Source organism: Kryptolebias marmoratus, linkage group LG6, assembly GCF_001649575.2.
Source record: "Kryptolebias marmoratus isolate JLee-2015 linkage group LG6, ASM164957v2, whole genome shotgun sequence".
In the NCBI taxonomy this organism is placed as follows: domain Eukaryota; kingdom Metazoa; phylum Chordata; class Actinopteri; order Cyprinodontiformes; family Rivulidae; genus Kryptolebias; species Kryptolebias marmoratus.
In genome coordinates this window covers 10,257,287-10,269,016 of record NC_051435.1, presented here as the reverse complement: position 1 = coordinate 10,269,016, position 11,730 = coordinate 10,257,287, and the positions used below count along the sequence as shown (strand labels likewise).

Here is an 11,730-nt window from a genome sequence, read left to right as displayed (position 1 = left end):
AAGCTGCACCTCGGTAAATCACCTCCAGATCTTTCTTGTGAGGTGGGAGTTGTGGGAATAAAGATTATTTTTTAAATTGCTACGAGGTTTTGAAAAGTTTTTTTTTTCCCTTTAGTTTTAGCTGGATGGTTTTAGAAGTAAGTTCTGACAATCAGAAGCAGATCACTGTGTAAAAACACTCAATATTCCAAAGTGCATGACAGCACACAGCCTGAGTGTTGATTTAATAAGTCTGCGGGTTTATAATAGAATTGAGCTTATGCTGAAATGTAGCTGCAAATGTCAGTCTCTTGCATTTTCATTATGTTTTAAACACACAAAGACAGACCCTCTATAAAGTCTCATGAAGCTATTTTTGCTCACACTGGAGGAAAGAGAAAGATAAAGCACATCATTAATTCACAGGTTGTAGGATCATAAAATTAAAATAATATTTGGAAGAAAGCTTCTGGTTCACTGCATTCCATCCCATTAGGTTTGATATAAATCACTGAACTTTGTTCTCTGTTGGCACATAGAAAGCTGGATGCTGGATGCTGGATGATAAAGTGAGGATATTTACTACAAAGAACAGACCTGTTCAACAGCACTCATCCATACTGAGCTCAACTGACTGACATGTAAGTGAAAAACTGTAAAATTAATGTTCTTATAGATCTGTATATTTTTAAAAGTATTGTAAATCAGATTTATTGTGGATAATACAAACAAATGTCAATCAAGATTTGGTTGATTGGTCAGGGTGTAAACAGTAAAATACTGTATATGGTGAAATTGTACACAAATTTTATAACATGCAAAGTTTGGGTTGTAAATCACTGAGTCAGTGCAGCTTTTCAGATATCCAGGTCCTCCAAATGGACTTTCTTTCTCGATTCTGGATAATGTTTCACTTCTCACCCAGAAGGTTTCCTCCAGTTCTGATGGACCGGTACAGAGTCCTAACTAATCGCCTGCATTGAAGACAAACACAGACTCATCCACGTGGCCTGTAATTTGTTCAAACTTTCAGACTAGAGGCAAAATAACTTCAAGAACCAGGAGTGAGAGTTTCTTTTTGCTCAGGCAGCTACTGAACACCCCTGAGCTACACAGAAGACTTAAGATGTTCTGTTCTCTAAGGAGTTAAAGTTTAACTAGTTTAATATTAATGCAAGGAAATTATGACACTAAGCAAAGTCTTCTTTTTTAGATTAAAGGGATAGTTCAACTTTTTTGAAGTGAGATTTTGTGGAGAAGTTGTGAACAAATAATATTTTACCTGTCGTAAATAGCTTCTTGAACAAACTCATTTTAGAAAATTTAATTCTGATTGGAATGGCTAGTCTGAGCAAGGCCAACTTTTTCAGTTTTAACAAATTCTTGCGGTTTATGTGAATGTTATTTTAGTGTATATGGTTAATCTAGCAGAAATGTTTTAATGTTTCTGACAAAAGTGCTGTATAATGGGAATGTTAAAGATTACAAAACAGTCTTTGCATATACAGCTATGATTTTTTTTATATTAATGTTTCTTTAAGTCATGAAAAAAAATGTCTCGTTAAAATATCTCCCCAATAGAAAAATTATACATACATATATATGCATAAACTGATGTTTTTTAACTATCATGAGCAAACCCTGGAAAAAAGGAAGGCTTGTATTTTCTATTTTGAAGGAGTATTTTGTTACATTTTAAACTGAACATGTTCGAGGTAATTAGAGAAAAAAGCAAACTGTTATCTATCCTATTTTGTAGTTTCTCATGCAGTGCAAAGACCACAGAAAAAAGTCGGCCTGCCAGCAAGCAACATTTAGTTAGGCTTGTTAAAAGTATCACTATCAGCATCTGTTTAACAAAAAGCAGTGTTGTGTTTGCAAATTCATCGCTCGGAAAACAATTTAGTCAAGAATTAAATAGATGTGAAAGTCACTTTCCATAATAGAAATGTTTAATATCAATAGAAGTGATAAATGGAAAAAGACGGCACACATTTGTCTCATTCGTCCTGTAATTACGAAATAATGCCTTTTATACAAGATTTTGTCAGTTCAAATAATAACAAAAGCAAGGAATTATGAAGGACAGAACAAAATCCCGAGCAGTAATCATGTTTTTGAGATTTTAACCAAATTTTAAACCATGAACAGCCCTTTTGTTCCTTCCTACTACAGCCCTCCTACTTCTTCCAAATCTGTCTGTGCCAATTATTTGAGCATTTAAATTTTATTTCAATGAAAAGGCACTGACAAAAGAGATCCCACCACCACCACCCACACACATACACAAAAGTGACATCCAGAGCACAGATCTCCTTGGTGATAAAGGGCAATTGTTTTTTGTTTTTTTTTTTCTGGCAGAACAAGTACTGATTTAAGGTGGCCTGAAAAGATTTGCGCCCCATCTCCAAGAAGTCAGAGGATAACGCCATCAGCAGTTTTGATATTTGGATCCATCCCATGGGTTTATCAAAGAAAAGGTTATCTCAGGATAAAGACACAATTAACCTGTCTGCTAGTGATAACTACAATAATAGCACTGACTTTATCTCTACAGGTTCTTTAGAGGCTCGCTTCAAGTAAGCATTATTATATACAGAGTATTTAACAGCAGCAAATGGTGCACTGTCAAAAAGGAACTGCAGCACTGATTACACAAGAGTGTGATTAAAACAAAGAAAGCTTTGGAGGAGGTGACACTGGCTCGGTGTCGATGTGGGATCCTTTATCTGACTCAGTTTTTGTCTAAATTTAGAAATCCATGCATCCATTAATGTGTTTTCATTAAGAAACGTCAAATGCAGCAAAAAGCACAATGAGAAGGTAAAATGTAAATATGGCTGCATTAATTTAAAAAATATATATATTCATCTCAAAAGTCAAAATATTTCACAAGGGCTAAAGAGATAGTTCATATCTTGTGAAGTTCAATTCTATGTGAAAGGTATAATAAGTGTCTTACCTGTTGTAGATGGCTCTTTGAATGGCTTCATTTTGGAGAAACAGAAATTAATTCTGACTGAAATAATCAACCTGGGGCTAATCTCAGACCAAAGTGGATTTAAAAAAAACTCCAAAATCAAACTGTGATTGTGGATCATTGTGGATCATGCTAATGTTATTTTAAGCCTTTAAATCTGTCAATTTAGTCACATGGCTAAGAAAAATTATGATGTTCCTGCCAGAGGTGTCCCAGGCTGCACAAGAAGTGACACAATTAGTGTTTATAATTGTAACTAACTGTAATGAGACACTGATGGTTTAATATGAAACTATATAAACTGCTGTAAAACTTCTGACATTGGAATTGTTTTAAGAGAGCAGCTAAATAATCAATTTCTTCAAACTGAGGTCATTCAAAGAGCTATCTACAACAGGTAAGATATTAATGGTTCATAACCTTTCCACAGAATCCCACTTCGAAAGAGCTAAACAAATTAACTTTAATATTGTTTGTCTTTGAATACATACATACATTACAAGTTGTCAGAGGTAATTTACAGTTAATTTGTCATTGAAATTTGCTTTGGCACATTGTTTAGTAATATTTCTGCAAAGAAAAAAATAAAATAAATCATGATTCTTGTTTAAAAAGTTTTGAAGGACTCCATGTCTCCACTGAGTCATTTAAACTCAGCCATGTAGGGTCGAAAGCATCATTGCGCAGCAATTACAGGATAATATGTTTTAGTTCTTTTGCAGATGGACTCAATCCACCTTTAAAAAAACCTGTAAGTAAAGAATAAAGATTATACACTACTGGCTCTGAATTTAACACTGTAAAATAAAGAAAGAAAGAAAGAAATGTATCGTTTTAATATAAATGTAATAATGTAAAAGCAGGTTTGGATTGTTGTAACTGCTGAAGGTGGAGCAAAACTGACATTTCAGTCTGCGACTTACATATCTTTATCATAGGACTTATTTTTATTACCACTTAAGTTGTTTTGGTTAGTAAATATTTAGAATATAGTCACAGAGTCCTTAATGACTCAGTCAGCTTGTTTTGTGCAACCAGCAGCTGTGACTGCTAAAAGGACAAAAAAGATTTAAACACAGTAAATTTCCATAATTAACCAGTTAGAGCCGTAATGCTTTGGTGGCATTAGATGAAAATAGTCATAAAAATGTCTTCTAATCAAATTTCAGAAATTTGAGCAACTCTGCTTTGCTTTATCAGACAATCCGTTCCTTAAACTGTCATGCAAAGTGTGCGATCTGAAGCTTTTTCTGTCTGTTAAAAGATGACGTTTGTGAAGAGTTAAAAGCTGTCAGATGATTGCAGAGAGTAACTTGAACTACTCAAGGGAAGTGGCAGTCTCTTAGTTTTAGTGCAAGTTATTACTCCACCACTGTAATTTCTCGGTGTTTCTCTTCCAAATTTCAGAAATCACATAAAAAAATTAAAAAAACTTTACATGGACGAGCTCAGAGATTCTCATTGCCTTTGCAATTTCACGCTTGGTACTCTTTTTCAATTACTAGCAGCCACTGCTTTAAACAGGTGTTAGAGAACTATTGATCATTTCATTTCTGTCTCTAGAAGAAAAAAAAAAAAGCTTCACCTCAAAATGTTTGGGAGACTTTGTGTAAGATGAGCTCACACTGATGACAACATATTAACTGCTGCTCTGCCTGAATACCTGCAGCGTTTTCAGCTGATGTTGTTCTGATATAAACACAAGAACAGACAGCAATAAGCCTCCTCCTCCAGTCTCAGCCTGTTGTGCTAAAACTCAATCATTTCTACAACTTTTCATCACTTCCTGCCTACTGTATATTCTTTCTCTGTCTCCTTTCCTCACCCTTACAGCGATCAGAGTGCAAGTCTTGCACAAAATCACCCGCTCACACGTGTCTTGACAAAACTGTCCACACGTTTTTCTCACCATCTTTGGTGATCAGGTCTGGAAACAGCTCAGCGAAAGCACAAGCTCCAAAGGTCACTTTAAGCACATCTCCTTCAGCATATCTCAGAAATGCATAAACCTCAGATGAAACAGCGGGGGGGATAAGAACGTCTAGGTAAGTCTCAGATGATTTTTAGACCAACGTTGTGGTGGATGCAACAGCCCAGGTCTGCTTTTCAGAGAAAAAAAAATAGTTTTGCGGATCTTCTGTTATCTTTAATCACCTCTTAAGCAAACTGACAGTAATTTATTCATGGAGTCGGTAAAGCATACAGTACATCTATAGTCAAAGCAGCAAGATGCCAAACAGTTACGTTAGATCTTTATTCCTGAAGAAATTGGTTATCATACAATGTCTCTGATGCATTTAGAGAAAACCAGATTTCATGGCACGGATTCAGGAAACAGAAGGATTATTATGGGGCTGTGGTAGACCTTGTGGCTATAGATTGTAGTCAATATAATATTATTGCTTTCATCACAAAGGAGGAAAAACTGGGCCCTGAAAACAAAGATTATAATTTTTATTACAGGCCAACAAATTCTAACCAGTAACACCTAAGTTGAAAGTCTAATGGAGGTTTTTGAAAGACAACACTGTCCTACTGAAGATTGCATCTCATTAAATGCTCGTAAATGCCTTCTAACATTAGAGATTGATATAATGATTGTTTTGTGCTTATCAGATACGAGTATAGAATGTTTCAACTTAAGTGTTACATTAATAAGCGAGTAAAAACTGTGTAGCATTGTGCCCAGTTCCACTGATGCTAATAATGCGTTTGCAAATATATTCTGCAGCATCTAGCAGCATGTTCTGTCTTGGATCCTCGGATAAAGTCATAAAATTGCACATGGTAAAATAGTTTGTATATGAAATACCAAAAAATACAGCTGTGAACAAACATGAAAATGGAAACAAGGTAATATAGTTAAGGCTAAACATCTTTTTCTATTACCTCTGTATAGCTAAGCCAGTAAGAGGAGCATGCAATCAAACGGAACATCGCCACAACTTTACATTAAACAACAAAAGCAATCAACTCAAAACAAACATAATGTGCCTTTCTTCACTACAAATCAAATCTGTGTGACGTAGGTTCTCTAAATCATATGGCTTTGTGCAACTTTTCCACTGTCTGTTAACTTCACTGATGATTTTCTTCTTGTAAAATAGGATGTGAAGAAATTGTCATGCCAGAAACTGAGATTCGATTCTACATGCGCCGTTTCTTACATGCCAGGTTGTGCTAATTGTACATCGTCCTAATAAACAAAAACGAAGGAAAAAAGAAAAAGAAATCTGAGATCTTTCATCAGAGCATGTCCACTCCAGGGACACGTGTGCTCATTTCCATCACCCTAATTTATATAAGGTATTTGTGCACGTATTCTACATTTCCTTTAATATAAGAATATGGTCCGTTAATAAATTAGCAATAGTACAAGGCTTTCAGTTTCAGGGGAAAAAAAAGTAGAAAGCAGGACTTAAAATATGTTTCCTGCTTTATGTAAAGCGATCTGAATTCATCTTCCTAAGTTTGGGTGGCAAGTGTCCGTCCATCCTGCCCCCTCCTCCCCCAGCCAGTCGCTGCAGTTTTGGAGGTAAGTCCGCCACCGACTTACTGATGGGCTCCGTGCTGATCTTACAGGTCTTACCAGCCTGCTTATCCTCGGAGACTCCAGGAACAGAGCTGATCCGCTGCAGCTTCATGGGCAGGTCTCCGAAGCTGTAAGTCATCTCTGAGGTGGTGGAGCTCATCCTCAGCAGCTTCTTGGGCAGGCCGTCCCGCCCCGTGATCTTCTGCAGCTTGGTAGGCAGCTTGGTGGTGCTGTCATTGTCCTCCAGGGTCTCCAGGCAGTCCAGAGAGCTGTTCTTCTCCCCGCTGTTGCACAGAGACGGGGCCATGAGAGGCGAGGAGAGGAGCAGAGCCTCCTCTTGCTCCTTCACGCTGTAAGGAGGAGTGGGCACCTCGAACGTGGCGTGAAACTGAGAGTAGTCCACCTTGAAGAAGCCCTCCTCCAAAGAGATGACAGGGAAGAAGCGATGTCCCCAGAGAACCTCGTCCTCAGTGTAGGATGTCCTCGCTTGGCAGGTCATCCCTGTCAAAGCAAACAAAACAAATAGCTTTAATCTTCTGGAATTATCATTGATTTTCCACATGCAAACACAGTCAGGCCCAAAGATTAAATGTTCCACAACTCAGATTACATTAAACTGTTGGCACTTTGCCATAAAAATCAATATTATTGCCAGGATCCTTGCCAGTCTTAGGTGACAAAAGCAAACAACAATTCAAACACAAAAGCCCTAATGAACAAGCATTTACTGTTTTACACAACCGGCTGCCTAAATAAAAGGCTTAATTGATTTTTGTTCTCTGTGATGTTTATAAGCACTTTCCAGACTAATTGGGAAAATAATTAAAAGCTGAATTATTTACTGTGTGTGTTTTTTTTATGTATTACTAACTATTTAATCTAAAAAGGTCCGATTTATTTTGAAAAGCCTAATGGCATTAAACTCTCAATGCAGTTATCATACAGTAAATACACAAAGTAAACTTGATATTTACACAGTATTTGTACATTAATATTTACATTTCTAAACTGCATGATACAGAAAAGAAATTGCAAACTTTATGCACTAGAAAAGGTAAATATTTTAAGTAATTAAAGGCCTAATATTCCTTGGATAAATGCATATTACTCAACAGCTTTCATGCTAGAATTTTATACTAAAATCATTTTATCTTAGTATAAAAATTACAGTTTTAGCCCTTCTTTTTGTAAAAATTTGTTTACTGTTTTGAGATATTTTATTTACAGAAAGGTAGAATTAACATCAACAGTTAATGCCAAAATTTTAAGCAAAGATCTTAAAATATGTATTGTGGATAACTCTCAGCTACTACCACACTGTATTTTCGGTCAACATCTTCAAAATTGACTGAGTTGTAGTCATTTTTGTATTTTCGAAGGCTGGCTAGCTGTGGCAGCCAACTTGAATTGAATTAGCTCCAAAAACAAATCAGTGGTAGATGTACATCCAGTGATTACTTTCAGAGAGTTTCAATGAAATGTGTCTACTGGTTCATGAGATATTTTACTAACAGACAAGTAAGTACGCGCACACAGACATTTACATTATCGTCCACCTTTCTGAGGCAAGCGAGGACAATTAAAGAAAAAGGTTCCTTGTTTAAAAGGAGGTTCACGCATCACTGCTCATGCTTCCTAACAGTTCAGTTCACATCTTAAGCTTGGCTACTAGCTACAAAAGATAGAGGATTAAGATAATCAGTATTGCCAGAGTACTACATTATCTCTGGGGGGATAGCTGCGAGAAAAGGCTTTGAGAGGTTTAATTTACACAAAAATGTCTTTTGTCTCTTTCTTTGAATTAACAAAAGCAATTCATTTCAACCTACAGCTTAATTTTACATTTTAGGCCAAAACTGGCAGTTTTAACTCAAATTGTTCAGTTTTGTTTAACTAAAAACATATTAAAACCAAAAACCCTGCTTAGCATCTGCTGTGTGTGTGAATGTGTGTTTGCTCCCAATCACGCTACGATAAATTTGGAATAAACGTTTCCTCGCAGACGCAACATTTATTCCATTAAACCCAAGCATCAGAAATCTCTTGAAATCCTCAAAAAGCAAATTATTACAGCAAAATTCTGTGGTTTGAATTAGTCAACGCTAAACATTTTTATGACATGTTATTGGATGCTTATTAGTGATTACTCATCACTATTATTCAGCAGCTGCTATCATGGTTGTCTGTAAATAATATCATACTCCACTGCTTACAGAAAAGCCAGATGAATTTCATAAAATTAACATTCTACTTGAAAAAAAAATAAAAGAACTTTTCAATTTAATGCTGAAAGACCTAATTTAGAAGAACCTTCCTTTTTTTAATCCACAGGATTTTCCTGTTAAAACTTGTTGAAACCAATTAGGAAATCTGTTTTTGTTTTCTCCTATTATCACGTCTTAATTAAGAGCTCGATTCTGTTCGAGCAGCAACATTTGAGTCCAAACTGTGACTTTACTGCTGCTGCTGATTGCCGAAATGTCGTCATCCAAATGAAAGGCATCTGTGACTCTGCCCGATTCCCAAGATCATGAAATAATTCACTGATCACAACTCTGTACACAATCACAGATGTGCAGGAGGCTGAACATCGAGTGCGTTTGGGGCATTCGCTGTATTACTTCAGCTTTATTGCATCAAACTCCCAGCGCCTTCAGGCTCACGGAAGCGTGCTGCAGTGAATAAAGTGGGCATTGCTCATTTGAACTTAGGGGCAAAAAGGGACTGAGAGTTAAACCGTGAATGAAAATCTTATTGCACGGCGAGCCTGTTAAAGTGCCCCCAACCAAAGCATCGCCACCATCAAAAGACATGGATGTTAGAGTGTGAAACACCTTCAGCTTGGGTTTTATAACGGCCACCTAATTGCCACCAGAAGTAATCTGCTTTATCGAACAGTAGACTCGATGCTGCAAGGCTAACTTGAAATCTATAATGTAAATGCATAGCTACACCAGCACCACCTTTACCAGTCGATACAAGCAAAAAAGGTCAAATTGAGTGGAATGATATTGTGCTAGAGGCAAAAAAAAAATTACACTAATATGCATGAGTCAGAAAGCTTCATCTTACATCTAGTAATAATGCCCTGTTGTTTTTTGTAGATGGTGCAGGATGATGCAAGACTTCTGTCTGCTTAAACATGTAAAACTTGCAGCCTTGGGGATAAATTCTCATCCAGTCCATTCCCTCATAGACAAACAGTCCACAAATATCGCTCTGAGATTAGGGGTTAGGGTTATAATCTAGTTTTTGATGCATGTTATTGAAAACGTGAACTGTTTGGTTTATAAATGTCAAAAATTGATCATTATTGTTGAGAAATGCAGAAGTGCAGCACACAGCAGACACACAAGAACAAGATGGCTGACTAAATTGCATTTAAAGCCAGTGTTTGGAAATGCTTTGGCTTCAAGAAGTTAAAGGGGAAAATGAGTTTACCAGAGCCACACTATATGAAAGTTGTATACACGTTTCCACTCGGAGAAGAAAAAAAAAACAGCCGACTGCAGTTGTTAAAGGTAGTATCTGGGCTGCGACTGTTGGAGACTAGTTGGCGAACGGCATTCATGAAGGAGTCTCCAGAGTCTCCATTTACGACTTAAAATACAGTTGCAAACTGTGTAAAAAATGCGCCGTTAACTGAAAACATTTGCAGTGAGAAATGCGGCTGCTTGACTAGCCAATCATATAGTTGCAAACACTCAGTCTTGAGTGAGACTGAAACTGAAAATTCACCTTTTTTCTCATAATTTTTAGTCCCCAGCTACTCTCCAACGTCTGCAGCCCAGTGAGATACTACCTTATGTTGCACCTTTTGGAGCCGCCATAGAACAGGATCATCATATGCTGAAAATACTAACACAGCCAATCTCACCCTCTCCAACAATAACAAAGCGAAATCGTGAAACAATGAAGAAAGCAGATATGATAGCTCTAATGTGATGTATCGATGAACAGAATCTTATGTCACTGTACTCAGCATTTTGACTCCTTTTGTTCATTTGGTTCCCAACATGTTGTTTGAATGAAAACTGTTTTATACTGCCATGTAGAGTCAATTATTTTGTTTCTTCCAGGTCTAAGAGATTCTATGTTCAGGAATTGGTTTGAAGTGTGATTATGAATGTTTTATAATTGCATCACAGCCCTTTGGATTGTAATCGAATTAGATCGTGAGGTGCCTGAAGACTCCCACCCCGACCTGAGATGTGGATCAGCTGTGCAATTCTTCAAAACAACAATAATTAATGGTTCTGGATGTAATCACTCATTAATGTACATTTAATTTACATACATTACTCAGGCACTGATGCCTGAGAAGTTGCATAATTATCGACACAGTTGCATCATGTATGATCAATTGTGTTGCTAAAGACCTGCTGTTCTGCAACGCCCACCTTCATATGCCACGCACTGTAACAGAGGCGGCAATAATACGGAACTCTGCACCTCGACTCTCAGTGAGGCCATGACACATTTAAAAGAAACGACAGTGTTAAATATGTTTAAAGATTATGTTAAATAGACTAATACTTCCAGATCGCAATGCATGTAAACAGCTTAAAATAGCACAGGGAGGAAAAAGAAAGACTAATTTAGTTATTTTCTGCTGTTGTGTATTATTCCTAAAATAGGAATCCATTCAAATGAGAAATCCCACATCAGATTGTATGTCGTATTATTGGTAAAGCCTTATGTAACTCTAAAATGCACGGCTGCCCGGCGCTCAGTGTTTCTATGGAAACAAAACTGTAGGAATGAGTGCATGAGACAGCCATAAACCTTTTCACTGCTCATTTTGGTCAAAAGTAACAGTGACACCACACAAAACAAAGGTCTCCCTCAAACATCCTGACATAACCAGAAAGGATTTTCCAGTGAGTGCAGAGTCAGACCATCCATACGGCTCCGGAGCCAGACAAATATTGTTTTACTGTCACAGACTTCTGACCTTTTGCAGCACAAAACCCACAGAGCAAAGAATGTTTTTTTATATTGAAGTGCGGAAATTATATATTTTGATGATGTCTCATCGATGAAGCCCAAAGCTCTTGTTATAAATGTCACCTTTAATAAAGCGCAGACCATGTCTCTTTCCACTCTTATTTATCCCTCCTGTGTTGGTTTACTCCTTTGTAGCCTTCCTGACACTCGCACTTCATACTGCGTGAGCTTTTAAGAAATATAAAGCTAAGAAAACAACATGAAAACAAAACTAGTCCTATCCTACTTGATG

General features: G+C 37.0%; 1 protein-coding gene across 1 annotated transcript in view; it reads right to left on the bottom strand.

Annotated features, from left to right (window-relative positions):
• Positions 1-4,522: 4,522 nt before the first annotated feature.
• The window catches only part of kcnj3a (potassium inwardly rectifying channel subfamily J member 3a), a 30,953-nt gene continuing 23,745 nt past the window's right edge, over positions 4,523-11,730 (bottom strand). Inside the window, exon 3 of the mRNA XM_017424575.3 lies at positions 4,523-6,992. Coding sequence (XP_017280064.1) covers positions 6,397-6,992 — 596 coding nt within the window. The 3' untranslated portion in view covers positions 4,523-6,396. The remainder of the gene's footprint in view (positions 6,993-11,730) is intronic.